We start from the raw sequence: 21919 nt of genomic DNA, 5'->3' as shown, positions 1-21919 counted from the left end.
TAAAATGGCATGACTAATATGCTGCTGCCTCCCCGATGAGGGCTAATGTATGGATTTGTTACAGGAATTCCCAGGCAGTGTAACCCCGGCTACTTTCATATCCAAACACGGAGCAGGGCCCAGGGAGGAGCAGCTGCAGCTGCAGTGATGCTATTAGCCGTGGTGATTAGCGAGGGGCTCCGCTCGTCGTGCGGAGAGACAGCTTGAGCGAGTGGTGTAATCCAAGGGCAAGATGGGATAGGGATGGACCGGGCTTGTCTCACTGTGTGTGGCATTCGGAGGAACCCGGAGGAAGTGTGAAACCCCAACGATTTCTTCTATAAACATATTCTCATTAATGTATACATTCTAAATCATGTATTTTTTATTTATTTGCTTGTTTGTTTATCCATTTTATTTATTTATTACGAAAATTGGTTTGAAAATGGTTCTTTACAGTGATACCAGATGAACCACTGTTTTGGTAAACGTTGGTATGGTATTGTAAGGAACATTTTTTTTTATGGATTATTTAATTAATCTGTGAATAAAAGATAAATTAAGAGTCTAAAAGCAGAATATCTATTGTTACTGTTCCTTTAAGACTGACATATGGCAACATCCTTCCTTCTGTTTGGCTATTCTGTATCATGCCCTAATCAAAAAGCAATCCAGCCTGAAATGAATCACTGAACTAGAGTCACAAACACAGTGAAAGTCACCAAAAGTGAACCAACTAACTGAAGAAACTGTAAAAAGAGCACCGTGATCTAATTGTTGCCTTTATTTTATACATCCAACCACACAACTTACAACAACGCTTGTCTTGGTGCCAGATACCACAGGATGCCTTCAGTGGTCTTGTGGAGTTCATGCCTAAAATGGTTGGTTTGATCTGTTGTGGCAACAAAAGGAGAACCAATTCAATATTAGGCAGGTGGTACTAATGTTATGGCTGATCAGTGTATATATCATCATGGTCTAATGAAAAACATGTATACCCAAACACAACTTTACAGAGAGAAATTAAACCTTCTAAACTTTCAGTTGAGGTCAATGTAAAAGAAGATTTTGGAGAATTTCTATTGGTCCAGAGTCATCAAGATTTTTTTTTACACCCCACCAGAAGTCTATTTTCATGCCTTGTGCCTGCGCTGCTAAAATAGTAAATCTACACTGATGTGGGTGTGATGGTCTGGAAGTGAGGTGTGTTCAGGTAAATTTCTGGCTTGTTTCTAATTTGTTGGTGAAAAACACAGGTGCTCCACTGACTGAAATGAACCTAGACAACAGTCAGTCATTGAGTCCATTCCTATAAGTGCGCCATGTGTGTGTACACCCCCGCTCAATAAACACACACACACTGATGCACACAGCAGAGTGCAAACTCAAGTTTTCAACTCAACAATAAACAGAAAAAAGGAATAAAAGAACATTGCTGTTCCCTTAAATGTACTGCTGGCATAACTTCACGGTGTAAATGCACAGGTCAGTATCAGTCTCCTCTGCTGAGACGCACAAAGCACTGCGCTGTTAAGATACCAATGTGCCAAAGTCAGAGCACACCTGACTCATAAAGGAAATGTGAGGCAAGTGACACACTGTTTGGTTTATTTTTTTCCGTTACACCCAAAACACACCCATGATTAATTAAGAGAATAAGTGCATGGCTTTTGTGCGTTTCTAGCCATGCAAGGTGCATTTTTTGTGCCCTCAATATACCTGGCAACTTTAATCCTGCACTGCAGTTCTTAGTACATTGCCAGCAATCTGTCACACTTAACAGTGCAGAAGAAGGTAACTTGCTCTTATAGCCAACAAAACATCAGCTAGGCAAACAACCATTATATAAAATATCATAAAATACCCAATAGTAGGAGCCCTGGTAGACAAGACTACACACTGATGGTAAGCTGGGATTGGGGACACGCCTATTAGAGAGTTCAGTAAGGCTTCTTAACACCTTGAATTAAACTCTGAAATACTACACCACCAAAGAGTTCCCCTTAACTCAATTTATAGTCTAAGTTGGAGAATAAACTCACACAATTTAACACTTTCACACATTTTTGTTCCAGAACTCTCCAGAAATTTGCTGTGAATGAATGAGCAGGTGTACCAATATTTTGTCCACAAATTCAGATTTCTGCTGATTTGTTATGACTTTAACGCACAGAATCGCTAAGCTACACATAATGCATGCTTAATTATCCTCAGACACAACACAGTACTTTCTTTACTTACGTCCAATGTGACAGTGACAGTAAGGCAAGGTACTGTAAGTTAGAGGTAAATTTACACTGTCACTGTCAACAGCTGTGGTATTTACTGTAGAACAAAGAGAGAAGGGGACAGGGGGAATTATGGAAAAGAGAGAGAGAGAGAGAGAGAGAGAGAGAGAGAGGTGTTGTCGTTTTTAGCATTGCAGTGCCGTGTAGTTTCTCCTCCTGGTGGAGTTGATTAAGATATCTAAGTTTGGCACCTCATATTCTTTTATCTGCGGAAAAGGGAAGGGGAGGGGACAGCAGTGGGTTGGGGGGGTGCGGGGGGTTGTGAGGGGTGCACTGCATGGTGGCACATGGTGTCTGTGTGTGTGTGTGTGTGTGCCTCTGTGTATCTGACCTGATTGCAAAACAGCGCAGAAATCTCTGCAGCCCAGAAGTCTTTTTTTTTCCTCTCCTTACACTTTTTTTTTTCATTTTTCTCTCTGTTTTAAAAATACTTCATACTATAGAATTATATTTATGATTCACACTGCAAGTGAGAAATATAACCGCCTCCTTTCGTTTCTACAGCTCCACTGATCATATAGAAACACTAAGGAGCACAGTATTTATCACTTAATAGGAACAGTAGTTCTATATAATTACAGACTGTAGTCCTTGATCTGTTTCTCTGTGTACTTTATTATTATTATTATTCTCCTTTCATCCTGTTCTTTATTGGTCAGAATCTTTCAGGATAGACCACCACAGAGCAGGTAGGCTATTATGTGGGTGGTGGGTCATTTATTAATTTATTCAATCATTCATTCATTCATTCATTCTCAGCAGCAGTGCTGCTGGAGTTTTTAAACACTGTGTCCAGACAAAAGCTCTGATCTGTTGCTGCACAGTTTGTGTCGTTCACCCTCTCCAGTCCTTCATCAGTGGTCACGTGGTTGTGGACTATTCTCAGACCAGAAGTGACACTGAGGTGTTTAAAAACTCCAGCAGCACAGCTGTACTGTCTGATTCACACGCATTACTAACACAAAACAGCCAGCCCAGACCCAGTACAGTCACTGCAGTGCTGAGAATGGACGACCCACCACCCAAACAATACTGTATCTGCTCTCAGTGCTCTCTGGTGGTCCTGTCGGGTCCTGACCACAACAGAAACAGCAAGATAAAAAAGAGGATAATAAAGAATGCAGAGAAACACATGGTCATAATGTTATGCTGGATCAGTATAAAAGTAGTACTGAAAAGACACTTGTCATAAAAAATAAGCCACTGTGTCTATGTGTGTGTGTCTCTTCTATATCAGTGTGTGTTTGGGGGGCAAAGGCAGGGTAAAGGAGAAAAAAAAAGAAGAGGAAAAAAAAAAAAAGAAAGAAAAATGGGGCGGGCCACGTCGGAGCCAGGTTCCAGCAAAGGCATTTGCAATTTAAAACAGAGGGCTCAGGCATAATGAAAATGTAAAGCAGTGGTTTTATTTTATTCAGTGTGGCAGATTCAGAATCCCAGAGATGCTGCACTCAAGCAATCAGGCCATTAATAATTGAATTTGGTGGAGGAAGCCTGTGTGTGTATGTGTGTGTGTATGTGAGAGAGAGAGAGAGAGAGAGAGAGAGAGAGCACCTCACAACCCCCCTACCCACCCACCCCAGCCAATTAGACATCTTCATTTGGTGACATGGGTCTGGGGCAGGGTTGTAGGGACTTGGACACTTTAATGGGGCGTGCTAGACTCCAGCAGAACACACACAGGGACACAGAGTGAGAGGCAGAGGGGGCGAGAGAGTGTAGGGGAGAGAGAGAGAGAGAGAGAGAGAGAGAGAGAGAGAGAGAGAGAGAGAGAAAGAGAGTGAGAGAGAGAGAGATAAGGCTTGTTACTCTGCCCTCAGAGACATGGCCTCTCCTAAAACAGCTGCATCATTCAAAGGCTGCCTCTGGTTAGAGGGAGAGTGATATAATGAAGCGTGCATGAGTAAATCAGTAACACACACACACACTGCAAAACCACATCACTGCTGCACACACAGAGATACATGCATACACAGCTCTGGAAAGCAGACCATTCAAAAGCAGTGTGTAAGATTGGTGGAGGAGAACATGCCAAGATGTATAAAAACTGTGATTAAAAAACAGGGTAATTCCACCAAATATTGATTTCTGAACTCTTAAAACTTTATGAACGTGAACTTTTTTTTTTGCATTGTTTGAGGTCTGAAAGCTCTGCATCTTTTTTGTTATTTCAGCCATTTCTCATTTTCTGCAAATAAATGCTCTAAATGACAATATATATATATATATATTTTTTTTGGAAATATTGTCTGTAGTTTATAGAATAAAACAACAATGTTCATTTTACTCAAACATATACCTATAAATAGTGAAGTGAAGAAGTGGCAAACTGAAAAAGTTTTTTTTTCTTTTTTTTCCCAGAGCTGTATATACATAACACCTTCTTCCACATGTTTGCTGTGTCCCCTACATTATATGTGATATGTGGAAAACTGCAAATGGTACTTCTTCTTACGTCTTTCTTTCAACACTGGTTTTCTTCTCGCCACTCTTCCATAAACATTAGATTTCTAGAGTGCACAACTGTCTACAGATTCTCCCACCTGAGCTGTGGATTTCTGCAGCTCCTCCAGAGTGACCATGGGCCTCTTGGCTGCTCCTCTCAACAGTGCTCTCCTTGCTACATCTGTCAGATTGGGTGGACCATGACCACGTCTTGGAAGGTTTTCAACTGTAGAATACTTTTTTTCCCTTTTTTTGATGATGGATTAAACAGTGCTCCTTGGGTACTCAATGCTTGGGATTTGTTTTTTATAACCTAACCCTGTTTTAAACCTCTTTACAACTTTATCTCTTAGGTAAAACAGGGCTGAATACTTTTGCACATCACACTTTCCAGATTTTTCTTTGATTAATTTTTTTTGAAAAACACATGTCCACTGTGGGTGGTAATGCCTGGCATGAATTAATCCATATATTCCACATGTGACACTGTGGAATAAGGGAACTTCACTCACAAGATAACACCTCACAACTTATAGTGATGTGGGTTTTTCCAAGCTGTCCCCTTACTGAGGTATTAGTTTGGCATGCCAATGTATTAGGAACACTATAGTGGATACTGCTCCCAAAACAGTCCATAAATCAATTCCTTAATGCAATGATTGATTGATTGATTGATTGATTGATTGAGTTCTGACAGACTGAAAAGCCACTGAATAACACTGAATTCATTGTAAAATAGTTGATGGGTACTTAATTTGATGGGTAAGCAGTGGTCATGAAGGGATGCACATGGTCAGCAAAGACACTCAAACAGCCTGTGGCACTTAAGCCATAATAGATTGGTATTAATGGGCCCAAGTGTGTGAAGAAAGTGTGCCAAAAAAACATTCCCCACACCATTACATGACATGCACCAGCCTGATCTGTTGACACAAGGCAGGTTTGGTCCATGGATTCAAGCTGTTGGTGCCAAAATCTGATCTTACCATCTGTGTACCTCAACATCAAACGTCTGTTCACAGAGCTGCCGCTCACTGACCATCCAAGCCACTGAGAAGTTTTTATAGGGGTCTGGACTGGCAGATATGCTCATTTTTATTTCTATTTCTGAGGATATTCTCCAATATTTGAGTAAGAATCCCAGTGAATGTTATATCTACTGGTTATGATTATCTTAACACAGGGTTGTTGCACCATTTTAAAATTTAAATGTATTGCTTTTTTAGGCAGCAATAATGTAGTCATAATATCATTGAAAGAAAATAATTTGTTGTATTGGAAACCAAAACTTAACGTAGCTAACTCGCCGCTAACAGTATTATGTTAGTAAGCATGCTGCTAATGTTAGCTAGTTTGCCCCTTACCTTTAGTTCTCTACCTGATAACTTAGCTGACTCTCCGCAAACATTACAATGTAAGCTAGCTCTCCGCTAAACTTAGTTCTCTCCCCGGTAATGTAGCTAACTCACAAGCTAATGTTATTATGTTAGCGTGTTAGCTAGCTAGCCGCTAATGTTACTATGTTAGCTAGCTTTCTGCTAACCTTAGTTATTTCCCCAGTAATGCAGCTAGATAACTCCCTGCCAACGTTAGTATTTTAGCTAGCTCACCGATAACATTAGCAATTTTCAAACAAATTTCAAACAATTTTAAACCTTAATTACCCAGATTTTACTTTAAGACATTTTAAGACTTTTTAAGTACCTGCAGGAACCCTGTAACATTAACAATAGCCTTTAATATAATATATAATACAATGAATGGCAAAAATCAAGAACATTCAACTATAGTAAATTACACATAAATAAGGTTTGCAGGCTGATGTACAGACTTACACTATGTTACAGCAGCAGCAATCAAATGATAGCAGAAGCATTTATAGCAGAAGCTGTTATATATATAGAAAATCTAATCAATTCACACATCACTTCCACACAAGACTGCGTTCATGCCATATGCTGCCCAGTACAGCAGCAAATGCTCCTCATTCAGTGATATAATAAGTCATACTGTCAGTGCAAAGTCATGAAACCACTCAAGCTGCTTTAATACAGCAAATGTTTATAGCCTCCAGTGTTCTTAACTCCATTTAAGAATTTCCTGAAAGCTCCTAATTCATATTTACTGAGAAGAGTCAGTGTGTGCATGAGACAGAGAGAGAGAGAGAGAGAGAGAGAGAGAGAGAGAGAGAGAGAGAGAGAGAGAGAGAGAGATGAGTGTGTGTGAGAATGTCTCAAAGTGACAGCACTGGGCTGAGTACAAAAATAATGCTTCTTAAATGCTAGAGTGAGCTTCAGACTGAAATCTCTTTCTTTACACTCCTAGGTCCTTTCCACATACAGTACATCCTGTCATTTTTAAACAGAGAATTTGAATGCGTTTTGGCCTCCCGTCCACACAACAGTGCCATTTTTGGTTTAAAAAAAAAACTTTTTTCTTTTGTGCTTGAAAACTGTTGATTTTTGATAACTCTTCTCAGAGCAGAGCAGTTTATTCATTATAGCTGCTATCCCCAGCATTAGTAATAAGGTTAATAGTGCAAATATTCATGTGTATCCACTCCAGACTAGTCCTATTTTATTGGCAATACATCTTTACACAACTACACAAGCTGTACTGTACATGTCAGAAGCCTGTATAATATATGCAATGTAACTTAAAAGTTGCTGAATGAATAAATGAATGAATGAATGCATTTTAATAGAAGGGTGTCCACAAACATTTTGACACTCACATATATAAGCTCAGTTTTCTGTAAAATCAGTAAAATACTGTATATCATCGTTGTCCTGGGAAAAGTCATGGGATAGCAGTATGTAAACTGGCCATGAAATGTTACCTCAGAGGACAGCTCTGGAATGCCACGTGTTTAGGTTGTGAGGTGCTATCTTGTAAGTGAGGTTGAACACGGGCCAGTGTTTTAAAGGAGAATATGGTGTGAACTGACTTGGGATGCAGTGAAACATAATAACGAGTACAAACTTTTGTTGAATAGCCCACCTCCATCACCCCCAGCATTCCAAAATACAGCGCTTTTAGCTGATGCATCCAACAGACTTATGCTAGTGATAGGGGCAAAGAAATCACTATTTTACGATCCATTTCCACAGAATACATTTTGCAATCTTTCCTATTCGTTTGTGCATATCAGTTGACTTATTGGATGTGTGGAGCTACTTTGAGCTCAGTAGCCATAAATATCATTAATAAACAGTTATAACACATACATAGAAAGGGCAACAATGACCTGTTGTTTGCCAAATATTGAACCCATAGTCGTCTATATTGTTGCCCTTTCTACATATATGCTAAACTGAGTATTAATGATTTTAAAGGCATTTACAACCTAATTAGTATATATGTATATATGTATATATATATATATATATGTCCTATTCATCATCACAACACATCAAATCAGCTCCCATTAGACCCATAACCACTCAGCAATCACACTACAGCCGATCATGACAACGCAGGAGACTGTTCTGCACTGCACTGTTCACCAAAGTGCCTCCAGCCATGAGCAAACTTTTCACATCCTCTCTCACTGTCTCTCTCTCGCTCTCTCACTTATCACCCTTTCTGTCCCCCTCCCTCTGTGCTAACCCGGCCCTGCTTACTCAGGCTAATCAACATGCACCAACTCATGTTAGTAAATGAACAAGAGAGAGAGAGAGAGAGCAAATGAACGAAATTGAGAGAAAGAGAGAGAGAGAGAGAGAGAGAGAGAGAGAGAGTCCGAGACCAGCAGTAGCAGCAGCAGCAGCAGCTTGCAGAAGAGCCGCTGGTGGGACTTAGCCTCTGTATGATACTGCCAGAGAGAGGGGTAACCGCTGTGCCAGCCCAGAGGGGCACAGCACCCAACGAAACACCACCTCCACCACCACCACCACCACCGTGCCAAGCGTAACCCCTATCTCAATACATGCTTTACACTCATTCTCACCCTTACACACACACACACACACACACATTCATACACTTACACACACACACACGCTCCATCAGAGCGTAGAGGAATACCCTGAGGTGTATATTATTATTATCAGGCCTCATACAAACGTGTGTGTGTGCCCCATAGATGACTTCTGCTAATACACATGTGTGAGTGTGTATGTGTGTACAGTATGCGTGTATGCAAGAAAGTGTGTGTACGCAGGAGTCTGTTGCATGCGTGCGCATGTCTGTGTGTGTGTGTGTGCACACACGCTAGGAAAGGATATAAACAATAACAACAAAACACACACTAATCTAAGGGCAATAGAGGAATTCGCACAGTGTAATTTACATCATGGAAATCTCATTGCACCTCTCCCTCGCTCTCTCTTTCTCTCTCCCTCATTCTCTCTCTCCCTCTCTCTCTCTCTCTCTCCTTGATTTGTGCGCCGCAACCTTGTTCTAGATAGAGATATTCAGACTGTCAGTATAAACTGCCTCTGTTTTCATTTTGCATTTATTTCAATGCCAGACTCAGGGCATAAATTTTTCATCACCTGCTAGGGCCATGAATAAAAGATTAAAAAAAGAAGCGAGAGGGGAGGGCGAGGGAGGGAAGGAGAGAGAGGGAGAGAGAGAGAGAGAGAGAGAGAGAGAGAAAGAGAGAGATACTCTTAGACTCTCTTCATGCACATAGTGTTATAGCACAGCACCTTGCACTGCTGCGAGCACTGCATCTCTATCTTCCTCTTCCTCTCTCTCTCTCTCTCTCTCTCTCTCTCTCTCTTCCTCTGTCTCTTTCTCTCTTGCCCATAATTTGAACACCAGGAGCCCTATAGCGGGGTAAAGATACAATAATGAGGGCTGAAGCCTCACCTTGGCATTTTATAAGATTACCTGGGAGGTGAATTCTGCTCTCCACGTGCGACAGCAACTCTGTATTTATTTATTAATTTATTTATTTATCTACCTATCGTTCCCCCTATTTCTCTCTCTCTCTCTCTCTCTCTCTCTCTCTCTCTCTATCCCTCTTCGCCCCAGAGCAGAGTTGTGACAGGTCAGGCTACAGTGCGATGTTGGGGAAAGAAGGGAAGGGGAGGGGCCATGGTGAGGGTGAGAGAGCCATAGGGTGAGAGAGAGAGAGAGAGAGAGAGAGAGAGAGAGAGAATGAAGAAAATTCCACCATGTTGTGACAGGTTCAGGTGGAAGCTAAAGAGAGGATGGAGGGAGGGAGAGAAAGAGGAGGTAGAGGGGAGAAGGAGCTCTCTCTCTCTCCCTCTCTTTCCCATTTTTTATTCTTATGCCCAGCTGTTCACTCTCTCATCCTAAGCATTGGTTCATACTGCGGACTGCTATGACAGTTTTGTCACAAAGAGAGAGAGAGAGAGCGAGAGAGAGAAAGAGAGAGAAAGAGAAGAAGAAATGTGTGTGTGTGTGTGTGTGTGTCAGTGAATGTCAAAGGCAGTAACAGTAATGATGATGTCCACACTCCAGTAAAAACACTGTAAAACTTGTTACTCCCCACAAAGACAAGGCTAAAGGATCCAGGCTGTAAAATCCATTTACTAGCTCTCTTCCCGCGTGTTCTCTTCCCACACAAACACCTGAAAGCTGTGTCTCTTTTTAGCAGCATACACCGTACATATACACTATGAAGTGCATCTAGATTCATGTGTGGTTATTTAAATCGAAATATTACTCTAAAGTATATGTGAATAGAACTAAGTTAATGTCAAATAGCATGTCAATTTCACATTCTTAATATTTAGCTACAGAAACAGAGAGAGAGAGAGAGAGAGAGAGAGAGAGAGAGAGAGAGAGAGAGAGAGAGAAATAGTGAGATGGCAGAATCTGAAACATCATACTTCTATTCAGTTGTTGATACAGTATATGTAGACAAAAGAATGACAGATAAATATGTACACAGACAGAAAGAAAGGCATATACTTAGAATGACAGACAGATAGATGGCATTAAAATAGACATGGACAGACCAACATAAAAAACAGGGCCATGACTGAAATCCAGCCAGCAAGACAGCCAGACAGATAGACCGGAAGATAGACAGACCGTCAGACATACCAGTAGACAAATATATATATATATGGCAGACTGAAAGACAGAAAAACTTAGGGACACACAGAGAGACAGACATACAAATTGATGAATTCATAGGAAGATAGGGAGGTGGATAGACAGACAGACAGAAAAGTACACGGATAAGTAAGCAGACCGATTGTAAATAAACTACATTTACAGGCAGGCAGACAGACAGATAGACAGACAGACAGATAGATATGGCAGCCTAAAAGACAGAAAAACTGAGGGATAGACAGACGGACAGAAAGACAGACAGACAGACAGACAGACAAACAGAATGACAGAGATATAGATAGACAGACAGGTAGAGACACAAATCAACAGACATATGGATAGATAGTGAGCAAAATCATCAGAAAGACATACACAGAACGACAGGCAGACGGATAGACAGAAAAGTACATGGATAAGTAAAATGACCAATCATAAATAAACTAAATTTACATGCAGACAGACAGACAGACAGATACACTTCATCAGAAAATGAGCAGCAAAATACACCTTGTTGCTTTGTCTACAGTAAAATCTTTGCTGGTGAGTTTACTGTATTAAAGTGCTGCGATTTATTAGGACCAGATGTAAAAAAATGCTAATGACAGCGCTAATGCTAACCAGTCCAATTCCAGACAGCTCCAAGTTCTCTTTAACAGAGGAAAGCAAGGGACTAATATAAGCCTGCTTGTTGAGTATAGATGGCATGTTAGCCCCTGCTGCATAAACCCTGCACCCAGTCACCTCAGTGTGTGTGTGTGTTGCCGCAGGGGCACCTCAAGGCAAAGAACATACACATGCAGCGAAATAAGCACTGATATAGCACTTTACTGCCTGAATTTCAGCCTGAAACATAGCCGGGCTAACACACACACAAACACACACACACACACACACACACACCTCAACCCATCTATATATCATGACCTTGTACGTATAGAAGTCTCGACCCATACAGCACATGCGAGTCTTCTCTCATTAGAAGCACATCCCTATGTCCCAGCAGAACCTCCATCCTCAGTGGCAATTTCAAACAGTCTTTTTGAGAACTGTCAATCCAGCATCAACCTCCTACACGTCTGGGGCCTCGGTCCGACAGCTAAACATATACTTAATGTACACTGCAAAAACACAGACTTACACCATTTAATATACACACAGACAGCTCTGGAAAAAATTAAGAGACCACTTCAGGTTCTGAATCAGATTCTCTGATTTTGCTATTTATAGGTATATGTTAGAATAAAATGAACATTGTTGTTTTATTCTATAAACTACAACATTTCTCCCAAATTCCAAATAAAAATATTGTCATTTAGAGCATTTATTTGCAGAAAATGAGAAATGATTGAAAGGGCACAGTTTTCATTCATTTTGGCATGTTCTCCTCCACCACTCTTACACACTGCTTTTGGATAACTTTATGCCTTTACTCCTGGCACAAAAACTCAAGCAGTTCAGCTCAGTTTGATGGCTTGTGATCATCCATCTTCCTCTTGATTATATTCCGGAGGTTTTCAATTCTGTAAAATCATAGAAACTCATTTTTAAGTGGTCTCTTTTTTTCAGACCTGTATATTGGCATAGCTATTGTCGTTTTTCCGGAATTTTGCCTGGGCAAAAATTTTACCCTATAACAACAAGTTCCTACAGTAAGACGCCCAAGGCTACATACAAACTTCATGAAACTGTAAACAGTTCTGGATGAGAGCAACTACTATACTTTATCTACTGTAAACATTAATAAATAAGGAAAGACAAATATACAGGCAAACATACAGAACAGAACAGAAGCACAGACATACAGAACTAAAAATACCTACAAAAATGGCATGTATACTTTTCCTTCACAGCAAACAACAGAGCACATTGCTTAAGGAAGGTCAGTTTCAGCAGGTAGTCAGAATTTGGCACGACACCAGCTAGAGGGTTACGTGCATAAGCATATCAATGGTTAGTGCACATGTGTGTCCCTCCCTAACTGTGCATTCTCTAGTATACTGTCCAAAGTTCTATTGAGAAACAGTATGAAATGGGGGGTAAGAGAACAGTACAGTAGTGGGGCACTATGTGGCCAAACATACCCTGCAGCAGCCAGGCTAGTTTAGCTTCAAACTCACACACACACACACACACACACACAGACACACACACACACACACACACACGCAGAGCTCAAAATGAGATCTCTTACAGCAGCCCTCTGCTTGCCATCCATTTTTAATGGGCTGATTAAAAGCATGGCTTCCCCAATGAATCACACCACGCCTGAGAGAGAACGAGAGAGAGAGAGAGGATGAGTGTAGGAGTCAAACGGGTTCACAGGCTGACTTAGCAGAGGAGGAGAGAGAGAGAGAGAGAGAGAGAGAGAGAGAGAGAGAGGGAAGGAGGGAATAACGAATGCAGCAGTGATGTCTCTTTTGAAGCACTCACAAGGCCGCACAGAGCTAAGGGCATGGCTGAGGAGAGTCGAGATGACTAACCACACACACACACACACACACACAAACACACACACACACACACACACACACACACACACACATACACACACAAACCACATCTATCCACTGGCAAGACAAGCACACTGCAGTTTGAAAACAAGCACCCTCATTATGAGAGGTGTTTAATTCTCTCGCGGCTGAAGACACATCAGCTATTAGCACATATTGAAGCGAGGATTTTAGCTTCATGCTAATCGGATGAAAATGCGTGCGTTGGTGGTGCTCGGATTCGTGTGAAAGGGCCCAGTATGCATTAGGCATTAGGCCTGTATTATATGGGGCAAATAGCATGTTGCGGTTGCACTAGACCTTGAAATATGTGAAAAAAACACATCAAAAACTGATGCATCCTACAGTGGTAAAGACTTATTAGCATGAGCTAATTTTACCAACATTGTTTTTATCACTGTTGAATCCCCAAAAGGCCTTCAGTCATTAGGAATGATTTTAGTGCTTTAACTTTTTACTATACTCAGGCCAGTTGAAACAAGGCAAGCAAACCAATAAATTGCCCAAGGGCCCTAAGCTGGCCTAAGGTCTCAAGACAATGACTGATTATGATTTGAATGTACCGACAAACTGTATAAGCATCCCTTTAAGTTTTGTGGTGGTCAATTAAGGAGTACAAGAGGGTTACTCCTACTAGTTGCTGACAGTAGCCAGCCATTCAGGCTTGTGATTCCTGCAGTCGGCAAAATATGAAACTTCAGCCATCGTGAAGCAGAAAGCCATAAAAGAAATAAGAAAAAGAAAAGAAGAAAAGACATTCAAGGCAGTGGTAAGTGCCATTTACATTGAATTAATTAGGCCCACAAGTCTTGTACAAACATCTTGTGTAATGTAGCAGCAGGTAGGCTAGTAACAAAATATATGGGTGCTGTGGCATCACTAGTGATGGGAGATATACAGCTGAGAAGCAGCTGAATGAGTGAGGCAACTGGCCTAGCTAAATTGGGAGAAAAAAAATATAAAAGAAAGAGTTTCCATGTATAACTTTTAATGGTGTGTTCAAGTACATTTCAGGCCTTAATGGTCACAACGGCTTAGGCTTTTCGTGCAGGCTACAGCATAGGCTTTGAGGTTGCCAAACACAAAATCATTAATTAGCCTTAATAGTGGAGAATGTCCCTATTAATTGTGTTAGAGACTTGTATGGAGTTGGTACAGCAAACATGTATTTTAATCAGTAAAAAATGTTAATGCTAATGTTTAACACTTCTTTTAGCAAATGCTTCAATAAATGCATTTACTTTTTTACAGTATATACATTTACTCCATCTTTAAAAAAAGATGCAGCTGGCAATATATTTACTACTCAAATCACACCATACAAACATACACACATACACTCTCTCACTCTCTCTCTCTCTAAACTTCCTCTAAGCTATAGCAGCCAAGGTCTACACTCCTGGGTCCTTCTCTTACTCAGCAGCATCAGGGCTAAAGATCAAACGCAGGCTCCAAGGACAGAAGCCCAATCACCCCCGCTTAGCCCTGCTGAGACCCAGTTACCGCTCACACTATTTGTCCAAACCCGACAGGGCCCGGCTATTCACGTCAGTGCTGATTAGGGTCTGCGCACAGCCAAATTCCACATTTAGGTTTCTCACAGCCCATCTCCAACCCTGAACTCACGCTGGCATGTGATTACCCCTGCTTTCCTTTCTCTGCCTTTAGTTATTATTTTTTAAAATATGGGAAATATGGGCATATTTACAAAGATTGTTATCAGCAAGGTCAAGGCCTGCATGAGAACAGTGTGTGTGTAAAGTTTATCCTTTTATAAATAGTCCAAAGACATTGAATTATTAATATATTTGCTGAAGTGGAAATTTGTTTAATTTTGCAAGAATATAATTCAATAATTATTACTATTATTATTATCATTAGTAGTAGTAGTAGTAGTTACTACAGACATTCATTAGCAACACAGAGTTACAAAGGTTATCAAGGGTCAGTTTCAAAATCAAGTCAAAATCAAGTTCTAACAGAGTTCTGTTGGGTTACAGTTAGGTTCTGACAGAGTTATTTCCATATAGTCAGTTATAGTCAGATTCTTATACAATTTTATCAGTCTACAAAAAGGATCTTATTTTAAATATATAGAATTATTTTGATCACAACTGACAGCCTTCTTTAAGGCTATACTCAGACAGTTCTGAAGACAGTTTAGTCTTATTAATCATGAACTCTTTTGAGATACAATCAGATTCAAACAGATATCTCCTGGGTTACTTTCAGGTTCTGACACTTCTGAATTTCATCTGTTTCAGCTATAGCCAGGCAGGCCCGTAGCCAGGGGGGATCGAAGGGTTCGTTCGATCCCCCCCCCCATCCCCCCAACCCCCCTCAGTCTGGATTTTAGTTGATTTTTAAGAAATGTAGGTTAAGTGACAATAACATTCAGTCACTCACTCTGCAATGCTGACGATCAAGCTAGGGTGTGTTTTACTCTCAACATGTCTGTTGCTCCTAAGGCCATATATAAAATACAGTATAGAGGTGTATAAAGGGGGTTAACCTCTTAACACGCCCTAGCCCGCCGGCGGGCCAGAAAAATATCATATTTAATATCTGGCTGTGTTTATGAATACTTATAGGTTCAATATAGACACCCAATATGCCATTTTAAAGCTTTTCAGTTATCTAGCCTATTTAACCGTATCTCCTTTCAGAAAATAAACATTTAGGGCGAAATATGCCTAGTTTATGAAAGTTATGAAATATTATTTTAATATTTGCGTTTTTCGTACATCCATATTTGATCGAATGCCGACATGTTATACACCATTCGAACCGTCTGCCTCTCCGGATTACGAAACTGTGTTTAGAGTTTAAATCTGCTTGTGTTTCGCTTTGCGTTTAACGTTACCTCAGGACACTCTAGACACACACCCAACCCCCTCCAGCGCTTCCCCCACACTCTTACCTTCAAAACGCAATCCAGTCACCAGTAATTCTCACATATATCCAAACAGTGCTTGAAATAATTTGAGGCAGAAAAAAAAAATAAAATCAACTGTAACGCGTTATTAAAAGCGGATTATTGGTCGCTCCACGAATCCACGCATATCTAATGAATCAGCAGACCCTCACAGACCAGACGGCACAGTTGTAGGAAGATTTGAATAAGACAGAACACTTCAATTTATATTATTATTAATTCATGTTTAAGTTTTAATGACAATACCGATAGTGTTCCTAATGAAGTAATTCTTATCTATTTATGTCAATAGTAGAGACAATAAAGGACAGCAACATCAGAGACAGACAATGGAGGGCAGCAACAGAGACAATGGAACAAAGCAACAGACAACTGAGGTGAGCAACAGAGACAGACAATGAAGTCACATCACAGATGTAGGAAGTTTGAGTAACACTTACATTTATATAAAATGTATGTTAACAGTGGGGAGCAACACACGAACAAATAAGGACAGCAACAACAGATTCACAACAAACTTATAATAAATAAAATATGTCTAAATTAAAAGGTTTGAAGTGTGCTCGTGTATTTAGGGGGCATTGGAGTAGAGAGCCAAATGAAGTCCACTTTTGGGGGAAAAAGATCCCCCCCATCACAATGCTGGCTACGGGCCTGCCAGGACCTGACAGAGTTCTGTTGGGTTGTTGTCACTCTCTGACAGAAATTGTTGGAAAACAGTAGAGCTCTGCCATATTTCTGACACAGTTCTTTCTGGCTAAACACTTAGCTTTTAAAAAGGCCTTCCCAAAATCCTGACCTCTACCTTTTTTAAATACACTGTGTGTGGAACAAGTCTGGTTTGAGCGTAACCCTCACTGAACACATTTAATTTCTTAATTAATTTTTTTTAACGATTTCACAAAAGAGTGATAAGGTATCCAACCACAATTCTTGCAGATTCTTTTTGAAAGCTACCATCCACCATCTTTATGGCAACTTGTTAAGAGACATAAAGACCCTAAAACAATGGTGCTTTTTCCAACAACACCATTCAACCCCAATATGCTGGTGCACTGTGCTCAGAGGTGAACAAGTGAATCTGATAAGCTGCCTTTATTCATTTATTTTACTGCTAATCATATAGGCACATTCAGAATTCAGTTTCACAGTGTGAGCGATTCTACATTGAAGGCAATCCTCCTGTTCTCTCCCCATTAGAGGCTGTCTCTCGGTGAGGATGACAGTCAGCGAGATGCCTCTCCAGTTTCGGCTACATCAGCCTCTCAAATGGGCCCGTTCAGGTCCAGTGGAGCCTCGGCAGCTCCCCTCCCCGTATGATCCAGCAGCGCCAAAGCTAACCGCTAGCACTACTGCTACCGGCCCAACATATGTTCCATTCAACGCTGTGTCACTCTTCATTTGTAATTATTTCCCCTCTTTTCCTTTTTCTCTCCCTGATCTCTCTCTCTCTCTCTTTCACTCTCACTCTCCCTCTCTCTCTGCTCAGTTGGAGATAAATACTGCTGGGACTGTGGAGACTGCGGCGGTATGATGACCTGTTCCAGGGTGTTAAACTTCTCGGCACGGCTGAGGAGAAAGCGATTGGAGATGGCAGCCACTGTCAGGCACAGCTCTGTCTCGATGTATTAAGAGTATATTAATTATCTATTTCTTACGCTCGTCTAAGAACGACTAGACAAGCAGGAGCCGTTACACGATACGCTGAACATATGCCACATAGCATCTCCGAGTGAAATAGATAGATGATAAAAGAAGCATTTGACATAATAACAGGGGCCTTGCATACAGAAACAGTAGAAAAGGTTTAATCAGAAAACGTGGGCTAAGGGTTTTTTCCATACCTTCCTCGTTTGGCTCATCTGCAGGAGGAAAGCTCTGTTTTGGATGGTTATGACTATGATAACCCCCATCAGTAGTGATGCCACAACACAAGGAGGGTGAAGATTAGCACATGCCTCCTCCGATACATGTGAAGTCAGCCACTGTCTCTTTTCGAACTGCAGTTGAACTGATACATCAGCTCATAGATGCCTTGTGCTGATCGACATCACCCTTTGAAGTGATGAGGGGAAAGAGCACCATCTACCCACCCAAAGAGAGCAAGGCCAATCGTGCCCTGTCAGGGCTGTTGCAGCTGATGGCAAGCTATATGACTGGGATTCGAACCAGCGATCTCATGATCATAGTGGCAGCTAGACCTTAAAATTCCAAAACAATTAAAGGAAGTTGAGGCAAGCAATCATCACCCAGTAAACAATAGAAGAAGAAAAAGGACTGGTCTTGTGCCAAAATCCTACTCCACTTTATGTGACATTTACTGTACCTACTATGACTGTAGATTAATACTTAGTCATAGTCTGAAATAAAAGGAATCAGAGGGTAATCTGTGTAACAGATAATTCTGCTGTGTGACTTCAAAACACAGTTGAAGGGAGTCTGATTCTGGCAAGAAGGCAGAATTCGGCACAACACCTGGTAAGTCAACTCACCTTTGTACGAACCAATCAATTGATATCAAGTATAGGGAGATTCAGCTGACTGACGTAGGTGATGATGACGGGAAAAACACTCCTTGATGATCCATGAGCAACTGGTCAGCATTCCAACTCACTCACAAGACAACACCTCACAACTTACACAAGTGTGGGCATTCTTAAGCAATCCCACAGGCTGGTGCAGCATTCTTTGGCTTTCATGGCAAAAATCATGGGATATATTTATGATACAAACTCCTGTCCAGCAACATTAGGTGTGATCATATTGGTGTAAAATCAAATTAAAACGAAAGAAGTTTCCTCTCATTCAAAGTTATTTTCATTAAAATAAAAGTTATTTTTGTTAGAACAGTTAATTAATGTAATCTCTACTATTAAACTAACAATCTATGGAATTCACATTTTGTTAACGGAACAAAAGCTATTTAAGCAATAAATGGCCGATTGCCATAGATCAGCACAGCAGTGCCAATATTTCACAACGAACCTCAAGAGTATTATTAATGCGATTATACCACAGTTCCATTATTGCTGTTTATTGAAAGATTTTGAGTTAAAGAGGATGAGAAAATATGAACTGTTTGGTTATAAACACTCTGCGAGTTAAAATAGTTCCATTGCTGCTCTGTTTGTAACTTCGCTTGTAGTTTGCCTTGTAAGCGCTGCATCGTTGCTAGGCTACCTGTATGTGGTGGAGTAATACATGATGCGCTTCGGTTACAGTGCATTACTGGCTGATAACGGCACTTACAGAAAGCCTTTCAGCCAATCACATTGCAGGGCTGGAACTAACTGTCTTATAATATATATTCTATAATAGAAGAATAATAAAAACGGGTTATCTTTGTTTTATATTAGATGACACTGACTGCACTAACTCTGAATATTGAATTGCCAGGGCAGACCGGATTGTTCGCGTCTTAAAGCACGATGCATGAGGCCTGAAAAGCCAAACGCGGGTTACGGTTTCTAAATAAAGCCCCCACTTTCCACCAGCGAGGAATAAATTGGCGCATTTTACAGCAGGAATGAGGAGGTGAGACAGAGTTCACCGCGGGATTAAAAGGCTAAGAAAGTTTATGTATTCCTTAAAGCTTGAGACTGAAGAAAAGAGGAACAAAAGAGCCCAGCAAGTCCCTGTCATACCTTTCTCTTCCCTCTTTCTTCCACAACCTCCTTCACAAACGCCTTACAACAACAAAAGCTTAATCTCTGACACTTATTCCAGCCGTGAAAGAGGAGCATGAGAACGCTTCGCAATGAGCTGCGTGGGAGTTGGACATTGAGCTGAAGTCAGTCAGGATGATAGCTGAATTCCAGCAGGAAAAAACAATAGCAGCCAGGCCACCAGGTTACACTGTGCTAATGACCATATTGAAGATGCCTTCAAAGGCCTGCAGGAATGCAGAGAATCAAGGGTCAGATCCTGGAAGGATATCATCCCACAGTTATTCCTAGAGGTGGCCTGCAGCTATAGCTATACTGTAAAGATCTATACAGAGATAATGCAGTGTTTAGAGCGACGTATGCAGGAATATAGCTTTTTTTTTTGTTATACAAACAAGAAATGAAATGAATAAATGCAATAAATGTTGAATTGCTTGTATGATGCTTGTTTTAAATGTATTCACGTTGGAGTTAAAAATCACAAAAATAAAACAATATATCCATACAGGACAATAATTGCATGTATATGTTTTTTTTTATAGTAACACTAAACTAATATTATAATAAATGTAGAATTTTCTAAAAGTTTAGACTCCCCAATTTTGACAGAATATGCCACTGCAAAAAGCTACATTTTCTTGCACCATAAAAAGGACAGGTTTTCATACCTATACAAAGAAGGTGTTGGCACACATCACACACACACACCTCCAAATGGCACAACACACCTGCTCTGAGTCTGAATTTGGGGCCAAGGCCTGCTGATCTTCTTCCTGAACAAGCAGGCTTTTAATTTAGCTGCTGCTAGCCCAGACCACACACACTGCAGGGGGGCGGAGTCAGTGCTGCCAGATCTCCACACACACACACACACACACACTGGCAGGTCTGAGAATGAAGAGGAGTCACGTAAAGCATGAGTCACCTGTGACAACACACACATTAAGACATATAAAGACAATTAGCCAGTTTTCCCCATTCCTATCTATTGTAAAAAAATACCAACAATACTAATGCACCTCCAAAAATGTAAATATCATTGAGAAGTTACTTTATTTCAGTAATTCAGTTACTGAAAATGTGAAAATGTAAAATTCATATATTATATAGATGTATGACACACAGAGTGATCTATTTTAAGCATTTACTTATTTTATTGTCGATGATTATGGCTTACAGCCAATGAAAACACAGTGAAAAGTCAGTGTCTCAGAAAATTTAAATAATAATATATAAGACCAGTTGGTACTTTGGGCAGTGTGGGCAGTGTCACACATCCTTGCTGGAAAATGAAATCTGCATCTCCATAAAAGTTGTAAACAGAGAGAAGCATGAAGTGCTGTAAGATTTTTCAGGAAATCCCTGCACTGACTTTAGACTTGATAATAAAACACAGTGGATCAACACCAGCAGATGACATGTCTCTCCAAACCATCACTGATTGTAGAAACTTCACACAAGACCTCAAGCAGCTTGGACTGTGTTCCTCCCCACTCTTCCTCCAGACTCTGATCACTTAGATTTTTTTGGTAAAACATACCAATTAAATGGTAATAACATATATGCAGAAATCTATAAAGTACTAGAGACCCAGACTTGAGTAAAAGTAGCAAGAGCTCTATCTAAAAAGTAAAAAAGTCAGCAGTCTAAAAGGCTGGAAGGGTATGGAATTATTATATATATATTTTATATTTATAGATTTTTATAATTGTAACGAGTAAAAGTATTAAACTCTTGGAAAATATGTAGTAAAGTAAAACTAGGAGAAAAAAATAATACTCCAGTAGATACAGATAAAGCATTTTAGTACCTATACAGGGGTTGGACAATGAAGCTGAAACACCTGTCATTTTAGTGTGGGAGGTTTCATAGCTTAATTGAAGCAGCCTGGTGGCCGATCTTTATTAATTGCACATTGCACCAGTAAGAGCGGAGTGTGAAGGTTCAATTAGCAGGGTAAGAGCTCAGTTTTGCTCAAAATATTGCAATGCACAGAACATTATACCAGAGTTCAAAAGAGGACAAATTGTTGGTGCACGTCTTGCTGGCGCATCTGTGACCAAG

General features: G+C 40.4%; 1 protein-coding gene across 4 annotated transcripts in view; it reads right to left on the bottom strand.

Moving 5' to 3' along the window:
* The window catches only part of kiaa0825 (KIAA0825 ortholog), a 190063-nt gene that overhangs the window by 49625 nt on the left and 118519 nt on the right, over window positions 1–21919 (bottom strand). Inside the window, exon 20 of one of the 4 annotated variants that reach the window (XM_049470829.1) lies at window positions 782–874. The exons of the other annotated variants lie outside the window; for them this stretch is intronic. Within the exon in view, the coding sequence (XP_049326786.1) occupies window positions 856–874 (19 nt within the window). The 3' untranslated portion in view covers window positions 782–855. Of the gene's footprint in view, window positions 1–781; window positions 875–21919 lie in introns of those variants that run through there. 4 annotated transcript variants of the gene reach the window in all.

This window comes from Astyanax mexicanus, chromosome 22 (assembly GCF_023375975.1).
Source record: "Astyanax mexicanus isolate ESR-SI-001 chromosome 22, AstMex3_surface, whole genome shotgun sequence".
NCBI lineage: Eukaryota > Metazoa > Chordata > Actinopteri > Characiformes > Acestrorhamphidae > Astyanax > Astyanax mexicanus.
The sequence above is the reverse complement of the archived record's forward strand: the minus strand, read 5'-3'. Positions and strand labels throughout refer to the sequence as shown.